At 46.8% G+C, this 22,746-nt stretch overlaps 2 protein-coding genes across 5 annotated transcripts in view; one reads left to right on the forward strand and one right to left on the reverse strand.

Moving 5' to 3' along the window:
* Window positions 1-290: 290 nt before the first annotated feature.
* Window positions 291-20,591, forward strand: LOC135809266 (uncharacterized). 4 transcript variants are annotated; one of them, XM_065322571.1, is made up of 20 exons: window positions 291-351; window positions 1,113-1,177; window positions 4,618-4,704; window positions 4,903-4,981; window positions 5,521-5,582; window positions 6,178-6,273; window positions 7,123-7,191; window positions 9,499-9,630; window positions 10,172-10,293; window positions 11,013-11,085; window positions 12,687-13,202; window positions 13,558-13,659; window positions 14,226-14,318; window positions 14,830-14,890; window positions 15,130-15,294; window positions 15,724-15,875; window positions 16,577-17,509; window positions 18,235-18,646; window positions 18,969-19,186; window positions 20,100-20,591. In XM_065322571.1, exons 1-20 carry the CDS (start codon window positions 294-296, stop codon window positions 20,328-20,330), a joined length of 3,726 nt encoding a protein of 1,241 aa, XP_065178643.1. In that variant the 5' UTR covers window positions 291-293; the 3' UTR covers window positions 20,331-20,591. The 4 variants fall into 4 exon arrangements, with proteins under 4 accessions (XP_065178643.1, XP_065178644.1, XP_065178645.1 ...); XM_065322572.1 differs by having other exon boundaries at window positions 18,969-19,180; XM_065322573.1 differs by having other exon boundaries at window positions 9,535-9,630.
* LOC135809270 (uncharacterized) overlaps window positions 20,315-22,746 on the reverse strand; it is a 7,094-nt gene continuing 4,662 nt past the window's right edge. The window contains exons 5-7 of the mRNA XM_065322583.1: window positions 22,372-22,543; window positions 22,066-22,146; window positions 20,315-20,816 (exon numbers count right to left, since the gene is read on the reverse strand). Coding sequence (XP_065178655.1) covers window positions 20,695-20,816; window positions 22,066-22,146; window positions 22,372-22,543 — 375 coding nt within the window. The 3' untranslated portion in view covers window positions 20,315-20,694. The remainder of the gene's footprint in view (window positions 20,817-22,065; window positions 22,147-22,371; window positions 22,544-22,746) is intronic.

The following is a 22,746-nucleotide window of genomic DNA, read 5'->3' on the forward strand; positions in this document are numbered from 1 at the left end:
CGGGCTGTAGTTCGGTCTTATATGGCACTGGGACACTACTACTTTGGAAGTGTATCACTAGACGGGAGTGTTTGGGGCTCAGTTGCTTAGCTCCTCTAGTTCCTCGTTCTGTACAGTCGGTAGAATGGTGAGAGCACTGGTCTGTGTGCAAGTTGGATTCACGTTGGAGACACCACTCCTCCCTAGGAAGTTTTTAGTACACCTGACTTTGCCTGGCTACCCTTGTGGGACTTAGTGCACTCACGGACTGGACATTGTTCTGCTTTGCATTGTATTCTTATTGCAGCAAACACATGAGAATATTGGGCGGGTGTGACGTCTTTGCGTATGACAATGCACACGGAATGCTAGGTAAGCGGCTGGTGTATATATTGAGATGTGCATGTGCTTGTTCCATTGAACCATGATTGTCACAATTCCCGGATAATGGACTGAGCAGGCAGACTGTAGGTCAAATGCTTTGTTGTAGTAAGTAAAATTGGGTCCACTGCCACAGTACTTATCTTGTTAGTGCATTTCTTCCTAAACTACTTGTGGCCAATAAATAGTTGAACAAATACCCCATGTTAAGTTACCATACTAAGTGGAGGGGGGGGGGGGGGGACTCGACATCTAGTAGAGTTGCTTACTTGTATGAAGGGGGGGGGGGGGGGAAGCAAGGTGATCCTGTAGCAGTATATGGACATGTGCAGGAAATTTGCGAGGCCGGTTCCACACTAAATGATTCAATACCGTTCTTATATCATTGCTACATCAGTGAATATGCTCAAAGCACATTGCTACTCTCCCCAGGGTGTCCTGTACTAGTACTTAAATACCGTATTTTCCACTATAAGCCGTTACCCCCATTTGTTTGCCACGAAATACAGTCATCTACCCTATTTATCACGGTTAATTTGATCATCGGAGTACATGTATAAGCCGCACCCCCCCCCCCCTTCTGGGGTAAAGTTAGTGTTCAAAGTGCGGTTTATCCTCCGATAATACGGTATATGGCAGTCCTGGTGTGAAGCACCCCATGGTTCTGATTTCTCGGTAGCGCTCAGTACAGTAACATCAATGTCTATATGCCATGGTGTCTGTGTGACTTTCTGCCCTGCACCGGAGACCAGCCACAGGAGGCTATGATGGCCATATACGCTTGTGGCGGCCTTTCCACTCGCCGGAACCGATCTGTGTAAGTACTCCTCTCACTGAGAACATAGCACGGCGATTGTTGTATTTTGCGATACAGCTTTCTATCCTCACAGGCACGGGGCATATACTTTATGTAATGATCTGCACTGTAGCTGGTCCAGGCTGCAAGGTTCCTCAACAACAGGTCAAATACCAGCTTTTCCTCTCACGAACATGGGTCTCATCGTTGTTGGTAGAGTCTACAGCGCTTGGTGTGTGGGTCATGTAGTTTCTGTAATGTACTAATGATCTGCACTGTAGCTGGTTCAGGCTGTAATGTACTAATGATGTGCACTGTAGCTGGTTCAGGCTGTAATGTACTAATGATCTGCACTGTAGCTGGTTCAGCCTCGGGGCTGCAAGGTTCCTCCAGGTCTAATACCTGTACATACATTTGACTTGTTCACTTGGTTGATCCCTGGGTCACTGCTGCTCACAGGAACACTGATGAATGTCTACCTCCTTTACCTCCTTGGGATTTGGCACAGTCCACTGAGCCTCATCATTCAGTACTGGTAGAGTCTACAGCGCTTGGTGGCCTCCAGAGCACACAATCAAATATCATCCAATGCTTTGCGGAGCTGGCGAGAGCCGTTCCATTGCTCTTTCACTAGCGGATAGACACAGCGTCAGAGCGCAGTCAACCAATGCAAGCCACAGATCACAACTGCAACAAGTACCAAGTACCCAGTGGGAAGAGCTGACGTGGTACATAGTCGCCTTGTGCTGCCGTGTTAATCTCTACCAGTGTGTTATATGATCCTCTTGGGTTGACTGCGGGCTCCCTGCTGCCTTAAAGGGGAAGTTAAGGCAAAAATTAAAATTTCACCAGTTGTAGTCTTCGGGGTGCTGAGTCGAATGGTCGTGGTCCGAGGAAGCTGAGACGCTCCCTTCCTACTTGAATCCCAATCGAACTCGCGCACTTCCACCGAAACTGGGTGACTGCGCCCTACTAGATGGGGATTTGTATGCAAAATGTCACTAAAAGCGCCATTTCGTTCTTATAAAAGCACGGATGATCGCGATTGGCCCATATGTTGTAGTCTTTTGGACGCTGAGTCAATTGGTTTTGGTCCGAAAAGGCTGCGACGCGGCGTTCCTCCTTTATTCCCAATCGAACATGGTTGAACAAGCGGTCACGTGCTCCTGCGTACACCAGTCACCTGGTCACCGTGCCTGCAGGGTACAACTTACTAGCCTGTTTGACCTTTTTTGGGTGCAGTCCTGTCACTCGAGTTGAACTCGAGTTGAACCTTGGTGTGAAAGTTGTCACCTGCTGGCGTGGTGACCAGGTGATTTGGGCACCCAGGAGCACGTGACCGCTTGTTCAACCATGTTCGATTGGGAATAAAGGAGGAACGCTGCATCGCAGCCTTTTCGGACCAAAACCAGTCGACTCAGCGTCCAAAAGACTACAACATATGGGCCAATCGCGGTCATCCGTGCTTTTATAAGAACGAAATGGCGCTTTTAGTGACATTTTGCATACAAATCCCCATCTAGTAGGGCGCAGTCACCCAGTTTCGGTGGAAGTGCGCGAGTTCGATTGGGATTTAAGTAGGAAGGGAGCGTCTCAGCTTCCTTGGACCACGACCATTCGACTCAGCACCCCGAAGACAACTGGTGAAATTTTAATTTTTGCCTTAACTTCCCCTTTAAGGCGAAAGACACTGGGGCTGCACCGGACTGGGCAAGTTCCCACCGCCAGATCTGCTGGCATTGATTGATGGTTGATATGCTCGCGTATGGTTCCGTGCCATTGCTGTTCAGAGCCAGGATGTGTACAGTGTATGTACATGTATGTCCTAGGCTAAGCCCACCGACAGGAACTGTCAGACTGCCATACATGTTACTGTCAAGCAGGAATGAAGGCAGGTATGCTATCCGAGAGCATCAGACCTCAGTAGTGTTGTTGCAATACTGGTGTTGGCAAACACGACATTCAGTGCTATCGTATAGGACTGGATACTCGCTTGTGTTCCTGAGGAGCCTTGGCATCAGCTGACACCATATTCTTATGCTCGATAGCCAGCACCCTCGATAGACCAGCATATTTTTCCATTTCCCTAGCGGCTCACACACCGCATGTGGCTGCTGTATGTGATGACATTCAAAGCAACACGACCTTTTTGTCTTCTCGAAGAGAACGATGGAATTCAGGCACACCATCGCTGCAGCCCACTGAGTAATGTTACTCACTGGTGCTCTAGTTGACGTTGCACATCAGTAGTTTATGCATAAAACAGTGGCAGTGAAATAGGGAAGCATTCAATTGAGAATAAGGATTGAATGACGGTCCGCATCTTTCCTAGATCGTTAGCACTATTCAGATTAGCGTGCCGAAGACATACAGGTTCTAGATGGCATCTTCGTCTATACTTCTGCGGTGAAACATAGTTAAGAAGAACATTGATATGACAATCTTTCGCTTTAGAAAACTCTCCCCAGCCTGTGTACAGTTACAGGAAGTGTGAAGAAGATATTGAACGATTTCTACTGGGACAAAACACCATTGCTCAGTGCTAAGAGCATTGCTGGCCTCAATTGAAGGTCCCTGGTTCGACCCCTATTGGCGACGGTAAACATTTTCTTCAGACTCCCCCCCAAACCCTCAAGTAATGGATATTTTAGAAGAACGCAACCATGTATGGATAAGAAGAATGATTGCGAACAAATTCCATCAGTCCTTTGGTATTCGGTATTACATTTTGGTATTTTGGTTTGACTATATAAGAACGAAGTGACCAGCAGGGTTCACTATTCCCATTATGTATGCCGCAAAAGTATGGGACCTTGTTCCAATTATCGCCTTACAAAACAGCCTTTGTTCGCACTCGGGGTGGTCGTTCGGGGTGGCACTCGGGGTGGTCGTTCGGGGTGGCACTCGGGGTGGTCGTTCGGGGTGGCACTCGGGGTGGTCGCTCGGGGTGGCACTCGGGGTGGTCGCTCAAAAACCAGGTTTCAGTGCACCTCCCCTTTTCCTGTTTACCAGTTTCAAGTTTTCGGGGAGAGGATAATGGATTCCGTTTTGAATATGATTCTCAACACTACCGTAATTTACCGGTTGTAAGTCGACCCCGGTTATAGGTCGACCCCCGTATCCGGAGGTCTCAATTCTGGTTTTTAAAGTTTTCACCCAACGAAGCACTACTAACCACTCCCTGCCACTAACACATGAACAGATCATGGAAACATTTCTTATTGGAGGGTATAATGTCCCAATTCTTGAAAAAAGGCCAATAAACTGGCAAAAAATGTGTACACATGGTGCACTCGTGCATGCAGTGCAGGTCATTTTTTGTAAGATACAGATAGTTCCCGGTTATAAGTCGAATCCCGGTTGTAAGTCGATCCACAACCTTTCTCCTTCTATTTTTAGTCGTAAAAGGTCGACTTACAACCGGAAAAATATGGCATGTGTTTTTGTTTGTCTGTTTCAAGATAATGAAAGGACATATCAAACCAGTAATACAACTACTGATGTTGACGAACCCAGCGGATTTTCTTCTCAGCCTGTGCAGAGATGCGGTGAGGTCGGTGTGCGTGTGTGAAAGTGTGTGGTTCCCCTATTATTGCAGATTGACTATGCATAATGCATTGATGTGAATGGAATCCATGCATGAGTAATGTTCACCTCCTTTCCAGTATCTGTCCATTAGTTAGAACAGCTCATTCTCCTTCTAGTATACGTATATCCGGTGCTGTTCGTTGCTGTTTACACTGCAGGTAATTCGGGTATGGGATATGCTCGGCCACTCGTGTATCCAAGTGCTGCAAGCATTTCCTCTGGTCAAGGATGACTTCTGTAAGTCATGTCGTGCCGTTTCAATAGCCACTGAATTGGCACACATTACACGCAGAGTGAAACCCAGTCACCGAAGTAAGAAGAACACTGTTAAGACCAACTTTTTTGCTTTGGAAGAACTAGATTTCGTATTGAATACTCAATCTCCGGACAACAGCTGTTTCGACCATACTATGTCTCCTTAGTGGAGCTCAGAACTACTGGCCGGACTGATGGCAATGAGGTCCAATGAACAACAAAGCATTTTTAGACCTTTTAAACAGTCAGAGTGCTCTAACTGCATCAAACACAGCGAGTGCACCAGGGCAGGCAACTTCAACGCTAACCGGAAAAGAGTGCTCAACCAAGCAGAGGCGAGAGAGTGTATTACTCGCTGGATAAATCACTGGGTATTCACTGTGTATTCACTGGGTGCAAATTCCGTCGGTGCGAGCAAATACCCTCGATCCCTTGGTGTTCGTCCCACACCTGCTTACACTTAAATTATAGAACTCATTTCTCTCATACGCCTCTGTTCGCTTCTCAATTCTGTGTGAAAGACAACTGTTTGATGCTCCACGACACTATCCACGACCGATTGGTGTTCTCTTTTGATGAAAAGGTAGGTCAACTTTGGTGTGAATTTACTAGCCACCTTACGAATATGTGCAAGGTTGCTACTCTGGTTGTCTTTGCTGGTTGGTACTAAAGAGTTCCTGCTGCGGTGATTTACTTGCTTGCTTCGCACCAGTTACCCGTAAAGTGGCGTTTCAGGTGATAGACATGTATATGCCACCAGAAACGAGGGAATTCGTGTGTTGCCAAGTCCTGAACTCGGACTACTCTGGGTGGTGGTGGTGGTGGTGGGGGGATTGGATGGAGTCATTTTGAAATGACAGCTTCCTTGCTTGTAACTTTTGCGGTAGCATTGCTGTGCCTTGCTTCTGCGGTAGCATTGCTGTGCCTTGCTTCTGCGGTAGCATTGCTGTGCCTTGCTTCTGCGGAAGCATTGCTGTGCCTTGCTTCTGCGGTAGCATTGCTGTGCCTTGCTTCTGCGGTAGCATTGCTGTGCCTTGCTTCTGCGGTAGCATTGCTGTGCCTTGCTTCTGCGGTAGCATTGCTGTACCTTGCTTCCACTGTAGCATTTCTTGATTCCACAATTGCGTTGCTGTGTCTTGCTTCTCCTAGAGTATTGCTGTGCCTTGCTGTATGTCTAGATGTATCATGTTCGCCTGGCTGGCCCCAGGGATCTTGGACCACGCAGTCATGCGGCAACAGTGACTGGTTGTGTGTACAAGCAGTCCACCGAACAGGTAAGCATTGTGCTGCATGTGTGCTGCATTCAGCACACCAAGCCACGCAGCCTACCCGATTGTCTGACCCTGTGAACGCACCAGTCATTCTAGCCGATTACCTGAGCTGTGTGACGTCGGTGGCAAGTGGCCAGTTTTTTGTCGCCAGTCGTATCTGATGTGATGTTATGCGACATGCAACACGAGTACAGTGCTGTTCATTTAGATGCAGCCTCCAATGACTTGCCGAGCACTGGACACCGCACCTCCTTGCTAGTTCAGTGAGCACTGGTCCGTGCACTGGACAGAGATGACAACCCATACCCTCACATAATCGGATTTCATTGAGCAGTGCTGTAGCTTGCGTGACACTGATGTGTAGGGGACAGTACAATGCATCTGCATGACGTTGTGTACGAGCCGATGTAATACATGATCTGCATGGTGCCAAGTAGGCCTCTCTGTTCACTACCAGCTAAGTATAAGTACAGTCGTCCCTCTCTAATCCGGCACTTTATAATCCAGCACCCTCGATAAACCAGCACAATTTTCAGTAGCCAAAATGTCCTCTTCATGCACATTGCAGCAGTAAATCAGATTTGTTAATCCAGCACCCTCCCTAATCCAGCAGATTTTCGTGGCACAAATGGTGCCGGATTATAGAGGGACCACTGTATTGAAGTATTTTCACAGTGCTTGTAGTTGCACTGATGAGGTGTCATTGGCCGAAACAGTTCGCTGTCTGCGATTTAAGAGTATCAAGTAGTCTTCAGAACCCCCCCGTAATTCTCATATGAAGCTGCAGCAAGAGTCTACATTCGCTTTTCGGCGGTGATAACCAATGCATGCGTTCTTCATGGGTTTGCACAGCTTATAACCGCCGCGTGGGATTCATCAATTAGCTTCTGGGCTATATCAAGCGGTCAGCGTGTACACAAGGTGAGCAGTTCCCTTTGCAGTGCAACATGTACTAATCATGGCTATCAGATGACAAGTACAAAGACTGTGTGCAGGGTTCAATCGAATAACACCGTACATACACGATATGCATGGAACACCAGTCGATTTAGAGGTAACATGCAGTGGTGTTTGTGTATTAATGTTTGGCCAACACTTTGGGTGATGTGTGTCAAGTCTCACACTTTGGGTGATGTGTGTCAAGTCTCACACTTTGGGTGATGTGTGTCAAGTCTCACACTTTGGGTGATGTGTGTCAAGTCTCACACTTTGGGTGATGTGTGTCAAGTCTCACACTTTGGGTGATGTGTGTCAAGTCTCACACTTTGGGTGATGTGTGTCAAGTCTCACACTTTGGGTGATGTGTGTCAAGTCTCACACTTTGGGTGATGTGTGTCAAGTCTCACACTTTGGGTGATGTGTGTCAAGTCTCACACTTTGGGTGATGTGTGTCAAGTCTCACACTTTGGGTGATGTGTGTCAAGTCTCACACTTTGGGTGATGTGTGTCAAGTCTCACACTTTGGGTGATGTGTGTCAAGTCTCACACTTTGGGTGATGTGTGTCAAGTCTCACACTTTGGGTGATGTGTGTCAAGTCTCACACTTTGGGTGATGTGTGTCAAGTCTCACACTTTGGGTGATGTGTGTCAAGTCTCACACTTTGGGTGATGTGTGTCAAGTCTCACACTTTGGGTGATGTGTGTCAAGTCTCACACTTTGGGTGATGTGTGTCAAGTCTCACACTTTGGGTGATGTGTGTCAAGTCTCACACTTTGGGTGATGTGTGTCAAGTCTCACACTTTGGGTGATGTGTGTCAAGTCTCACACTTTGGGTGATGTGTGTCAAGTCTCACACTTTGGGTGATGTGTGTCAAGTCTCACACTTTGGGTGATGTGTGTCAAGTCTCACACTTTGGGTGATGTGTGTCAAGTCTCACACTTTGGGTGATGTGTGTCAAGTCTCACACTTTGGGTGATGTGTGTCAAGTCTCACACTTTGGGTGATGTGTGTCAAGTCTCACACTTTGGGTGATGTGTGTCAAGTCTCACACTTTGGGTGATGTGTGTCAAGTCTCACACTTTGGGTGATGTGTGTCAAGTCTCACACTTTGGGTGATGTGTGTCAAGTCTCACACTTTGGGTGATGTGTGTCAAGTCTCACACTTTGGGTGATGTGTGTCAAGTCTCACACTTTGGGTGATGTGTGTCAAGTCTCACACTTTGGGTGATGTGTGTCAAGTCTCACACTTTGGGTGATGTGTGTCAAGTCTCACACTTTGGGTGATGTGTGTCAAGTCTCACACTTTGGGTGATGTGTGTCAAGTCTCACACTTTGGGTGATGTGTGTCAAGTCTCACACTTTGGGTGATGTGTGTCAAGTCTCACACTTTGGGTGATGTGTGTCAAGTCTCACACTTTGGGTGATGTGTGTCAAGTCTCACACTTTGGGTGATGTGTGTCAAGTCTCACACTTTGGGTGATGTGTGTCAAGTCTCACACTTTGGGTGATGTGTGTCAAGTCTCACACTTTGGGTGATGTGTGTCAAGTCTCACACTTTGGGTGATGTGTGTCAAGTCTCACACTTTGGGTGATGTGTGTCAAGTCTCACACTTTGGGTGATGTGTGTCAAGTCTCACACTTTGGGTGATGTGTGTCAAGTCTCACACTTTGGGTGATGTGTGTCAAGTCTCACACTTTGGGTGATGTGTGTCAAGTCTCACACTTTGGGTGATGTGTGTCAAGTCTCACACTTTGGGTGATGTGTGTCAAGTCTCACACTTTGGGTGATGTGTGTCAAGTCTCACACTTTGGGTGATGTGTGTCAAGTCTCACACTTTGGGTGATGTGTGTCAAGTCTCACACTTTGGGTGATGTGTGTCAAGTCTCACACTTTGGGTGATGTGTGTCAAGTCTCACACTTTGGGTGATGTGTGTCAAGTCTCACACTTTGGGTGATGTGTGTCAAGTCTCACACTTTGGGTGATGTGTGTCAAGTCTCACACTTTGGGTGATGTGTGTCAAGTCTCACACTTTGGGTGATGTGTGTCAAGTCTCACACTTTGGGTGATGTGTGTCAAGTCTCACACTTTGGGTGATGTGTGTCAAGTCTCACACTTTGGGTGATGTGTGTCAAGTCTCACACTTTGGGTGATGCGTGTCAAGTCTCACACTTTGGGTGATGTGTGTCAAGTCTCAATTGGATACGATTTTGTGGACCGTACCGAACCAATACACATAGTCCTTAGCAAGCGCATCCTGCTCTTGTTCCAAGTACAAGTGTCTGTAGGGTGTCGTGGTATTCCAAATTCTGACATGCATGCAGATGGAAGGCTGTCATCGCAAGGCTGCCATCACAAGCCTGGCATTGAGCGTCAATGAAAAGTTTCTGATATCTGGTGGAGATGATCGCATCATCAAAGTAAGAGCTTTCAATATGCTTCTTTCCCCACAGTGATGTAAGCAAAACTCTGGAGCAGGGTTGATGCTCGTACTTGTAGCATAGCAGTTCTAACAGGATTTTATAAATATAGTCAACACCGATTACAGTGTGATATCCAGCTCATAATGGCTAGACTATGTAGAGTGTTAGAGTTGGGATTAGGATTGAGATTACAGCTGACCAAGTTATCCCCCCCCCCCCCTCACCCCGACCCCGCCCCACCCCGGCCTCACTTTGAGGATAAATTGAAAACATTTGAGACCCGAGAAATTGCTGTGAGAAAGTGTTTCAGCAAATCCAATGTTATCACACAATCAAGAAAGTCGATTAATGTATTGCTTCGACTGTACAGCGCTGACATGAGCACCACTGTGCTGTGATTCTTTTTTCTATTGTATTAGCTAGCTAGGCTTGTGACTGGCTGATATATCTTGTGGTCATAAGACCATTGCATGCAGTGCAAATTCGCATCATTTAACTTAGTATGCTGTTTTTGTTCACACTGTCGCGTGCCTGTCAGGTCTGGGATGTTAGCACATACGGCATTGTTCATGCTTTTGACCCGGAGCACTGTGTTTGCGGCGGGGCTGTGAACTCACTAATTGCCATGCAGGGCAAGGTCATCGCTGTCGGCTGGGCAAGGCAAGGAGCTAACATGTCATGTCCTTCATGATAGATTTTATTTTCTATTCAACAATGTTGTTGATATTTGGTTAGCGCAGAAATCTGGGGTTGGTCTTTCTAAACAGGTCAAGGTATGTGTTGATGTATGATATGGGGGATGAGGTGATCGGTTTTTCAACGGTGGGTAAGTGGGCTTTCATAAACAGGTCTGAATGCATGTTGAAGCAAGGTCTGGGGTCTGACGTGAGTGGTCTCTTAAACAGGTAGTCTCCTATTCCGGTGGTCACACAGGTTTTAGTATAATGTTCGTCAGGGAGTCAGAGCATTTTGGAAGATGACATATCTCAATATCCGAAATGATGTTCGGTTAACCCCAAATCATGAGAGCCTGAGTGGAATTGGCGCATACTGGCTCATGTTGCCAACCACTGGTGGATGCCCACATGAGTAGCATCAGCCGAGTCCGAAATAGGATTTGACTTGTCAACCTTTTCCATCGAATTTTGCAAAGTTCAACTGTGGTTTTGACTCTCAAACCCAGTTTCCGTTGAAGCTTTCAAAAATTCAAAACACTTTAATATCTATACTATTACAGTGTGATTTTCTGGCTATGCGCTTCCTGTATTAGCACCGTCCCATGGAGGTTGCATTGTGAGTGACCCCCCCCCCCCCCTCCAGATATGGTCGTCTTTGCATACGGAAAATTGCTGACAGACTCCGGCCTGTTGTTCTTTCAGATTTCTCACGCAGTACGAAGTAAATAGCTGCTCAAGTTTTGTGATACACCCCACCTTTCTGGACAGTGCAAATGTAAGTTAGTGTTTTCCTGGCAGCATCCTGCTGTGCGTTAGGTTTTGATGTACGCTTGAAGCGCTTTTACGATTGTTTCTTCTGTACATGTAAAGGTGAAAGAAGGAGTATTGCCCCGTAAAGTACTGCATTAGCGCGCCACCATTCACCACTCCCTTTTGTGGTCGTGTTTGGAGGTGATGTCCTGTCTCCTGTCTGTACCGTACCGGGCCCACATTGCACACTCTGCAGTCAATACGTACTCAGTTCACATTTGAGCTCCACACAAGAACATGCTAAGTGTGAACTTAGTACACAAGGGTTCTCAAACCGTACAAACTTGTTGCACTCTGCCCTTTCCCTGGCTGCATAATCTAGGTGGGGCACTCTCGCGAGACGGGGCGTTCTCGCGGTACATTTCGGTAATTGGAATTATCTTGCTCTTACCTTCTGGAGTTTCTATTTGCCAATGCATGAAGTTTTGAAGCCACCAAGGGTCTGCACAAAAACAATGAAAATCATGTGTGAGAGGTAAGGCCTTGTACATGAGAAATTGGTGGTCACGTTTCTCCCTGTTGTATGTGCCTTGCTCTATTGTCAGTGTCTGCTCCAGCGCCGGGTGAGCCGGGTTTATCCACCCGGTTGGGCGGCGCTTGGACCCGGTTGAAAATATAGTACCGGGTCACCTGTGACCCGGTTGGTACTTTACACTTTCGAACTTTGAAAGGACTGACTACATGGCTTATTATTCAGTATTATTATTATAGACAACACCTCATGGCATGAAAAGAAAATCAGCCAGTACGGGAGATGTGGGTGTTAACCAACCATGGTGAATAAAAGAAGAAAAGAAGAAATGTAATGGTCAAGACGGAGAAGCATGGGAGGGACAGGTGATGGTGAATCTAGTGAGCAGATTTAAATGCGTCCAGGGTACTGGCGTTGCGCGTAGTACCGGGCAGCGCAAGCCAAGCAGAGTAGGCAACAAAGAGTGGAGAGTGTACAAGGGAGGACGTTTTAGCCAAGGGGAGGGCAACAGAGCATCTTGTCTGGGAGCCATCTATGATTCGGCACCAGTTATACACGCTAAGATGGGGAGGATGTAGAGCTAGTTTAAATTTGTGAGCAAAAGTGAAAATTAATTTTTGACGGTGGGTCGACAGTGGGCAAGCATTTGCAAGGACATACAGGGAAGCAGAAGAGTAGAGAGGGGGTAGACTAAACAGGATACGAAGCATTTTTCTATGGTGGATTTCGAGACGCTCAGCGAGAACCGAGGACAAGCCACACCAGCGTACATGAAAAGAGGCAGGATGTACAGTTTGTAAAGCTTGTATGTGTCAGATACTTCTTCTTTCGTAATTTTCTAATTCCTGTCCTCTCTTTCTAAATGCGGCTTATCCATTCGCCTTTATATTATTAGGCCTAGTTCCCGTTTATTGTCCGAATTAAAATAAACCAACCAACCAGTTAAATCATGTGACTCGGCTGGTGAGACAGCGCCAGGTACACGTGTACCCGGCTCTGACCCGGTTGAAATGGTTGCGCCAGATACACGTGTACCCGGCTGTCCTACAATCCTAGAGCAGACACTGATTGTGTCTGACTGCACTGCACTGCAGGGACACAACACATACATCTGCCGGGCGGTGGTCGTCTCCAAGGCACACATTGTCACCGTGTCCTTCAATCTGGAGATCATAGTGTGGAATCTCCGCACCGGAGCGGTCGTGTCACGCATCAACTGCATGAGTGAGTCATCACAGCGGGTGCGGCACACCTCACAGCATGGCCGCAAGGACAACGTGCAGGGCAAAATCAGGACAGGACCAGCAACTCTCCTGAAAATGTTCCCGTTTTCCGTTCATACCACCAGTAAGGGTGTCGCTAGTAATATGAGCATGCCTAACAGCCTGTCTACAGCGCAGGAAATCTATGAAGGAGATCAGTCGGCTAAAGTAAGGAGCAGGGGCACTGCACAGAGCAGGGCCACTGCACAGAGAGGCCGAGCATCAGCCTTCCGTCGTCAACCTCGTGTGCCCAGGCGTCCACTAATTCTACAGGATCCAAAGGACAGACTCACAATGGCGGGTCTCCGCGGTTCTCCTCGACGCTCCGACCAACTCAGTAAGGGCCAGGTGAGCGCGATACTGCAGGATTGGCTATGGCACCAGGTGACATGTTGTTTACAATGGATGGTTTTATGTGTGTGAGTGTGGGGTGGGGGTGTTTGTGTGTGTACGTTTGCGTGTGTGTAAGTTATGTAAGTTCTTTCATGCATGCCCATGTGCCTGTGTGAGAGAGTGCAGTGCTCGCCGATGGTACTAAACGTGTCAGTGCAGGTTTGTCTTTGGAAGACGGAACACCAGGTTTCCTTACCTGATCAATCTTTTGTCTTTTGCAAGCTTCTGTAGGATATTTGTCTGATGTACCTTGCTGTAGTTAAATTATGTTATCGCCCTTTTGTCTATTGTAACTACTTGTACGTGGCAGAGGAGGTTAGTACAGAACATCTCAGAGCGTGAGTACATGCTGGATGCTGAGGCAATGGGAAAGGTGGGCAGCAACGATGGACACTACTGCTCATCTAAACAGGTATTTGTGGTTTCTGTAGCAGAACAAGAGAGTGCTTCTGCTAAGAATAGACCAAGTGAATGTACTGGTGTGCTGAACCATGACTCAATGTGTGCTGCCCAATGCCACATCTGGTTTATACTGTGACTCTTCAGGCGACAACAAAATGATAATTTTTTCAAGAAACATCGGAGTGGCAACTCAAGTCTCAGGTGTCCATATTTGAATTGAATGTATATACAAAATAGAACTATGAAGTACAAGTAGACAGTCTTGTACTCTTCTCCTCCAGAATTTCACGATTATTATAGTATTGATGCCCAGTCTTGGGTACTCTTTACAAGTATTTGAACCCATGAAAGATTCCTTTGTCATAAACGCATTTTGAAGTTGCCTTTACCGTTACAAGGAACGTACTTCAGTGCACGATGATGATGATGATGATGATGATGATGATGATGATGATGATGATGATGAATTTCAGTTTAGCAGCTGACTGACTTAAAAGGTGATTATATTCTGCATGATAAAATGCTTTTGAATTGCGTTTGCACAATGGTATATTGGTGATTGTTTTCTACCCACAGCACATTGACGCCTTTCGAGTATGCTGCGCGATCTACTTGGAGGGTCGCAAGGGTACCCACGCTAACCTTGTCACATCTGGTCATGATAGACATGTACGTAAGAATATGCTGGTACAGAGACAGTCACAGGTTTGCTTGTCTGTGCTGGTACAAATACAGAGCTGTTTAAAACTTCTTTGCAGAAGTGAAGAGCTCAGTTTTTAGCCCTATGGGGTTAGTTCAGAGCTGTTTACCTCCATTGGGCCAGTGCAGGGCTATTTAGCGCCACTGCAGATGTGCGTGCAGAGCTCGGTTTAACAGCTCTGCACAAGTGCAGAGCTGTCAGCATCTTATTCAAGACTTGAAGTGCACTATTGACATGAGTAGTGGGCGATAGGTACAACGGTTGAGATTGGACTGCGATGGCATTCCCAGTGCCCATGTGTTGTTCCTGCATGTAGAAGTTTGATTGTTTTTTAAAAGCATCATCCAAGATCACTGCATGTATTTCTGTGTGTGGTTGATGGATAATGGTGATGATAGTGGCACTAGGAAGAATGAAGCTCTGTAAACTAGCGAAGCTCATGACGTCTATTTTTCGCATTGATTTTCTTTTCCATTACAGGTGTACTTCTGGAACTTGATCACAGGGAGATGTCAAACAAAGTTTTGTCCCTTCCCTGAAGGTGAGGCTAGAAAGGCACAATAGCATTTCTCAGAATTAACCAGGTTAGCTCTACAGTACAAGCGAGTATTTTGCAGAAACCTGTGACTGGACGCATCTCCTTCTTCACGTCCAAATTTCAGAAGTCCACCTTCTTTCTTGTCGTCATTGCCCAATGGTCTCCTTCCGTCTGTTCCTGACTCGTGCAGTCCTGTTGTGTGTGTGTGGTTGACATCTTTTGTGCTGTGTCTTCTCGTCCAGTGGGAGGAAATGGGTTTGTATTGTGCGCCGGCAGTCCAGTTGGCAGGTATTTGGCCACGGCGAACGACAATGGCGATGTGATTCTATGGAGTTTGCACCAGTATGCAACTGTGAAGAAGCTTTCCGACCTGTTCTCCAGGCCCCACACCGAGGATGTGGCACCAAGTAAGACAGTCAATGTTTAGTGCTGCACTAGGCAATCCTGTAGACCTCTTACAATGGGAAATATGGGAAATACAAAATACTCCACCTCCCACTGCAATACACATTCATTTTAGGTCTATTAGGGTGATGGCCTAGCTTTGCTAGGCACATTGGGTGCAGTATAGATCCTCTATGTCCGCAGACTGTATCCTCATTATTTTCATACTCAGTTCAGAGTTAGTCGAAATGGTGATTTCAAAACATGCAAATGAATTTGCAGCCTGGAATATGTGAGGCAGTCGTGCCTGCAAAGCTAGCCACGGTTACCCATTCCAGGAGTCATTTTGAATGTGTCTTTGTATGCAGAGCACACATTCTGTGTAAAATGCTCTGCATTCAGCGCATCAAGCACTTGCAGCTGTCCATGCACTTGTGCTTGAATGTTTGCAGAGCGACATGTGGCATGGAGGGCTCACGGTGAGGAGATCTCCTCCCTTCTGTTTGTGCGCCACATTTACAGCCCACTGCTAGTTACGGCTAGTGTGAGTGGTGTAGTGGGGCTGTGGAACGTCTCGGGAGAGAGCATTGGGCTCTTTGGCCAGGTGGGTAGTAAAGGCTATTCGAGAGAGAGAGAGAGAGAGAGAGAGAGAGAGAGAGAGAGAGAGAGAGAGAGAGAGAAAGAGAGAGTGTGTGTGTGTGTGTGTGTGTGTGTGCGCACGTGCATGCGCATGTGTGTGTGCGTGTGTGTGGGAGTATGACCTCCCCCCCCCCCCCCACATGAACTTCATGTGCCACTCTTGAGTCTTAGCCTGGCTGCAACTACCTCACATTCACTTAGCCTGGCTGCAACTACCTCACCGTCTTAGCCTGGTTGCAACTACCTCACATTCATTTCATGTGCCCTTCTTTGAACCTCCTGCTAGAAAGGTTTTAGCAATTAGGCACAATATAGCTGATAGTCTTTGTGTTCTACATGTAGTCAAGTTGGCATACTAACTGAACTGTATTCCTTTTGAAGCTGAATTGATTCATTACTACACTGGTTGTAGCAGCTGTGTGAACGGCAGAGTGCTTCAGGTGTAACCTGATCAAGAGGCCACCTGGTGAGTTCAGTCGCCACTCGGTGTACAAGAAGAGTGAAGAAAAGAATGCTGTTCCTTGGCACCGCATGTGTTCAAGGCATACACTTGTTTCTGAGACTGTCCACATTCCCAAAACAATGATAGACTGGTCAGTGAGCAGCGAGATCTTTCACCTGACGTCATGTTGAAGTTCCATTTTCGTTATCTCATCTCCTGCACAGAAACTCCATTGGGATCTGGAGAAGAGAGTCACCGCAACATACAAGAGGACACTGGCCTATGCTCGGGGGAACGTACGAGAATTATCTCCTAGTAATCGTAAGGCGTACACGGTAACACTAAAACCAGCCAGCGGCACTTTCCGGTCAGACTATACAGACCAGCAAAACAAACACGTGACCTCTGCTGCTAATGGCAGATTTCCTTCTGGCCCAAAGTTGGCATTTGGCAATGCTGGATCCTCTGATGCCAACACAACCTCAGCAAATGATAGGAAGAAGCAGCAACCTAGCAATCAAAAGTCAACTGCCAATGGGGTGTCGAAGCCATCATCTGACAGAACTAAGGCATGTGGCACTGAAAGACAACCGGTTTGTGCAGGACAGCAATCTAGTTCTGCAAAACAACCGTCCACTGCTGAGAAACCATCGACTCGTAATCGTAGTGGCCAGCCACCGACTGTGGGCCAGCAATCCTCTCCAGGCAATCGCAGGCCATCTGCTGCTAGTATACCAGTATCACCTGCAAGCCACACTCAGTCCTCATCACACTCATCTCATGCTCATCAACACCAGCCAACTGGTCAACGATCAGCAGACAATATCCAGATACAGGATGGTGGAAAGCAGAGCCGTGGTTTAGGTACCAAACCACAGCCAGACAACCGCAGATTACCTGCCACTGGTGTTACAAGAAAGGCATCCTCAAGCCTCCTTAGGTCATCTGATGGTGGACACCCTACTTACAAGCAGAATCAAATGTTTAGAGCACGTCGACAATCGGTCTTAAAAGAAACCCCGGCCGTCGAACGTCTGTCATCTGTGCAGCGAAGTCAAAGTTCCATGGAGCCAATTTCGGATGCACAGAAACTGCTGGTATACGTGGGTTCTAAATCAGCGATGGCGAGGAGGAGTTATGAAAAGTCACCAGAAAAGGTAGGTCCAATGCAACAATCCTGTATCCGACAACAAGCCTTGGGAATGTTCTCCCATCTGGATATCTGGATAACTAGGTTTCATTTTGCCAAGGTTTCAGAATTAAGAAGAAACATGCACATTTCCAAATTCCAACCAGTTCAGGAAGTGCTTTACAACCCGTCTTAACCATCACTGTGAGCACCTACTGTAAATATACAAAATTTCGGCGCTGCAAAATTTCGGCACTTCACGATTTTTGACATTTCGGCGGCGATTTATTTTCGGCGTGGGGTAGAGGGCATGGTATAGTGCGACAGATACTGTGAAAAATTTCATCGGCGTTTTAATTTAGGCGTTTTGGGTCGGTGCCGAATATAGCCGAAATTAAATAGCTGCCGAAAATTTGTATATTTACAGTCTTCTACTTTCTCCAAATCACATGTGTACAATCATGTTCTATCCCCTTTTACTCTTCTTCTCTCCTTCTCTGTCTCTGTCTCTGTCTCTCCTTCTCTCTGTCTCTGTTGCTGTCGCTTTTTCTATGCCTCTCCCCTCCACAACACACTCTCCCATTTCTTCTATGCCGTCTAATCAGTCCTCTGTCTGTCTGTACTGCAATTGGTTTGATTGTGTGTGTGTGTGTGTGTGTGTGTCTCTATCATCGCGGCATGATTTATATACACTCCAGTGGTTCAGTGTTTGGCTATTCTGGGGTTGATCCATGTTCTCTTTTTCCGCTGCAGGACCAGACACCATGTCTGACTATTGATCGGCTTACGGTACATGACGACAGACTAAGCACAGAACGGTCGAGGACGAGTTCACTGCCGTTGGCCATGCAGGTGACCATGAGGAGTGGCATAGGTATGGTGTGGAATGACGAAATACCCACCACACAGGCTGTGGACGACTTGTACTGCGGGTACGATTTGCCGTCTTGTGAAGAAGCCAAAGTCGACGTGGCAGTCCAGCACACTCCTACTCAACGCCAGGCAGCACGTCTAAAGTGGGAGAACGAGGGTTTCAAGGAGAGTGCGGATCAGTTGCTGAATCACGAACGTAGAACATACAGGAAGAACTCGAGAAGAAGAAGCAGACGGAGGTCTTCTTCAGGAATTCCCAAAGAGGATGACCCACTGTATAGAGAGAGTGACGGTAAGTTATTTACCTGTGCCCCTTCTCTCCTTCTCCTGATACAGGCTTTATAAGTATGCCGTGTTAGAAGATTCCTTTATGAAACTGACAGTTTCTTTGGCTTCCGTTCTGGTAATCAAGCTAACATGGGGCTGACTAAAAAAATTGCCCTATGTCCTTGGCATGGCCCTTCTCTTGAAAGTTAATGGTGATCTTTCCTCTATTCTCTACCCTCTACTCTACATACATGGATGTGGATCTAAGTAAAGGGAAGGAAAAGACCAAAAGATGGCTCAACATCCGAGTTTGGATGTGAATCTGTTCACTGTCCTTCATTCTGCAGTTTTCTCCGATGCAAGTGATGAAAGTCTGTTCAGTGCAAGTCCCAGAGCGGCCAGTCGCCAACATGCCGCCGCTGGTGCCGGAATTATTGAGATGCGTGACGGCGATGGCACTTTCAGGAGCATCGATCAAGAAAGTTTTCGCAGCCTTAGCAGAGGATCTGATGCTCCCATTGCGCACCGAGTGAACAACACGCAGCCACAGCAAGATCCGGTAAAGGTATAGGCAGCTTGAGTTGAAACTAGAAACTGATGATGGTGCACCGGCAATCGTGCCTTCTCACCTTAGTTCGATCAGTTCCGCATGCAGAAACACATTACTGGTTTGTGCATACTAGAGGGTGTCTTGATGCCGTTTGAAGTTTAGCCTGAAGAGCTAGTACTTGCCTTCTTGCATGCCCTACAGACCTTGATGCTCTAATAACAAAGTAAAGCTGCATGCCAATTTGATTCAGAGCAGAATGGATGCCAAACACAAAAATGTGTTTAACACTCCCAGCTGATTTAAATTCGTCTAAGAAAGAGACTCTTGGAGAAGCACGATTTGAGCAGCGGCATGAAAGTAGAGGCTGCAAGTTGAAACCTTGCATCTTTGTTCACAGGTTGTGCATAACGCTAAAACAGAAGGCAGGCAGGAAAGTAGTTGTTAGCATTCCCCTTCCCCTCCAAATACAATCAAATGAGTCGGGTTGGCCTGCAATCAGAGTTGGCCGTTTGAGTCTAAGAATCTAATCATGGCTCAGGCTGAGGTAGAATACCAACCTCCTAATTTCTTTCTGTTACGCAAACACCTTGGCGAATGCCCTGGCCTGAACCCACCCCATACGACCATAAGCATTGGTTTTACTCAGCTATACATATGCACGGCACCTTCTTTAGACTGTATATCTGTAAGGAGTGGTTTGAGAACCTGCTGCAGTGTCACTGAGTCGCTCAATGAAATCTGATCATGTGAGTCAAGAACGTGCCGAATGTTGTGCAGCCCTAGACGCAGCTGTGTACACTGGGATTTGGACAGGTGCAAGACTTTTGTGATCGGATTTCATCATTTTTGAGCACTGCATTGTGCATGTACTTCTTGCATTGACCCTACCGTATATTTATTGTTTATGCTCTTGCTGCACCCCACCCAGGTGCCACTAGTGTCCATGGCCGCCAAACATACCCAGGATCCATCCACTGCGTCTAGTTCCTTCACGCGCACAGTGGCCACTGTGTCGTCCGGGTTTGACCATGACACACTCAACAAGCACCATCCCGGCAAGAGGCGTAGCAAGCCTCCGTCACTGCAGACCAGGGTTTACGAGGAGGATTCCGACGAACCTCAGGAAGCATTTTGGGATAGAGATTCAGATTCAGAATGAAGAGTGATGGGAACCCGATATAAAACAGTTTTTATGCAGTCTTTGAACTTGTAGTGGTGCTTTCGCACCGGCTGGTATAGTTCAATTCAGCATTCAGTAAAACGTGTGAGCTCTACTTCTAACAAAATGAGAAAGCACACTGCAGACACAATTGTAAACTAGTGCAAGATGTGAATGATGTTCTCATGAATGGTGTGCGAAAAAATACAAATAAATAATGGTGCAGTCGCCAGTTGAGGCAGCTCAAGAAGCTGTGTGATGAGTTAAATTCTGATTCTGATTCTGAATTTCAAGAAAGGGTGAGGATCTCATTATGTTGTCATGGTTATAAAGTTACAAAAAGCCTTGAAGGTGCTTTGGTATTTCAAAACTCTGATACTGTCCTATAACGATGTTTCTTCAGCTTTTTGAGGATGAACACAGCCGAAACGCCGCCCAGCATGAAGCCAGCTAGTGCGCACAGTGTGCCAATGAGAATTTCTTTTCCTGTCGCACACAAAGAAAGCAAAATCTGCTTCATACTCCAAAGTGAACCTTTAACGCAATTCACACTTTCTGCTGGGTTCCAAGCTTATGGTATCCTCTACCGCCGACAACTTCCCACCCAATATTTCTATTCATCACATTGTACATGTAGGTGTTGTGTATGAACTGGCAAAAGGCATGATGCTGATAGCGTAACAGCACAGCCAGCCTGGAGTAATGACAATACTGAATTTAGGACCACTTGGAACCAGGTTTAGCACAGATTGACGAATGTTTCGAAAAGTGGCGGTTACGACAGGCAGAGTGAAACATCTGCTGGTAGCGACCCACTCCTGATACAGAACAATTTGCATCTCCATGCGACACCACATACTATATGGGTGGTGTGGATCCAAAGTCGTTATTTGTTTTTACTGGGGTGCCAGGGGTGTAGTAACACTTTTAGTACACCTACATAATATTATACACCTACCTGGCTGATGGTGGATAATCAGGAGTACGGGGCACACCCTACAGTACTACAGTCACTGTTGGGGTAGGGGTACTTGCTACAGTACTACTTCAGGGTGTAGACAGTACCTATACACCGACAGTACTTCAGTACTATCAGGGTAGGGTACTTGCTTTCTACTGTCTACACCCTGTTCTACAGTATTATTGTTGGGCACCCAAGAACGGCCAGGCTAGAAATTCACTAAGCACAGCATAGCAGTGTATACACGGTGACTCAACAGCGCACAGACTGGAGTAATACATGAAGATAAGAACCGGGTCTAGGCTAGGAGGCTAGGTGGCTGGCGCCCCAGTCCTTCGGCGACCAACAGTACTGTATGCTTTCTGCTGCCGTATGTACAACAGTGCTGCTGGAAACTGAAACCCGACCCCTGAGCGGTGCACTCACATTGCAGAGACTCAACACAGGATTGTAACACTACGAAATAGCGACTGCTAGAACGTGAACGCACCGGTGCGCTCAGGGGTCAGATTTCAGTTGCCAGCACTGTAGAGTAAAACCTGGTTTAAGCGACCACGCCACAGTGCAAGGAAAAGCGGTCGTTAAAGCCAGGTGGTCTTTAGAACCAGGTCCCACAGTGTCTGTGTAGAACTGTCGGTGCATGGAAAAACGGTCGTTAAGAGCAGGTGATCACTAAAACGAGAGGTCGCTTACACCAGGTTTTACTGTACTTGATCGTGACTGATCTGCTGCAGCAATACACAGTTGAGCACATGGTCATGTAGCACACAGTACCTGTTTGTGATATGCCACCATTGCTTGGTCGAGGAGAGACGCTGGCAGGACATGTTGTGGGTCTGGTGGAGGTTTCTGGTGCTGCATGAATGACAAAGCAAGAAAGAAAACACAGCCGATTGATTTTGCAAACAGTTCCATGAACCATTTCCTCTTCTGTTGTGACGCTGAGCTTTGCCTGGGTTGCTTTAGCACCGTCACGATGAACTGAGTGTGTATACGTATGTTGTACACAGGTGTGTATGTGTGTACGTGTGTACATGTGTGCATGTGCTGGCGGGTATCGGATGGGTAGCTATGACTTACATGGACGTGAGCTGGGGTGATCTATGTTTTGGATCAGGGTAGTATTGTCCATCATCTGACCAGACACTGCATCGAAGAACTTCAGAACTGCCATGGTTGACGATGCAGTTTCAAACGTGACAAATCCATGATAGCCAGTCAAATTGAAGGCTATCCACGATGGTGTTGAGAACTACAGTTGTCCAAACAGTACAACACAACGCCAGCATCGCAATTATTTCACATTCATGACTCGGTGAAAAGTCATAACCAACCCGGGAGAGATATAGTCAGTGCATTTCCGCATGAAATATCTTTGACCGATGGGAAATTCTGGTGAGCAGACTTGATTTTTACCTACAAGTAAGCAGTGCGCAATTAAAACCGAGTCTCTCG

The sequence above is a fragment of the Sycon ciliatum genome, chromosome 2 (assembly GCF_964019385.1).
Source record: "Sycon ciliatum chromosome 2, ocSycCili1.1, whole genome shotgun sequence".
Classification (NCBI taxonomy): Eukaryota; Metazoa; Porifera; class Calcarea; order Leucosolenida; family Sycettidae; genus Sycon; species Sycon ciliatum.

Bases quoted from the DNA above. Each gene is read 5' to 3' on its own strand.
- LOC135809266 (XM_065322571.1), top strand. From the start codon at position 294: ATGAGAATATTGGGCGGGTGTGACGTCTTTGCGTATGACAATGCACAC. The intron at 4,982-5,520 runs GTAAGTCATGTC...TCTGTGTGAAAG, and splicing joins TCTGGTCAAGGATGACTTCT to ACAACTGTTTGATGCTCCAC. The intron at 11,086-12,686 runs GTAAGTTAGTGT...ACTGCACTGCAG, and splicing joins CCTTTCTGGACAGTGCAAAT to GGACACAACACATACATCTG.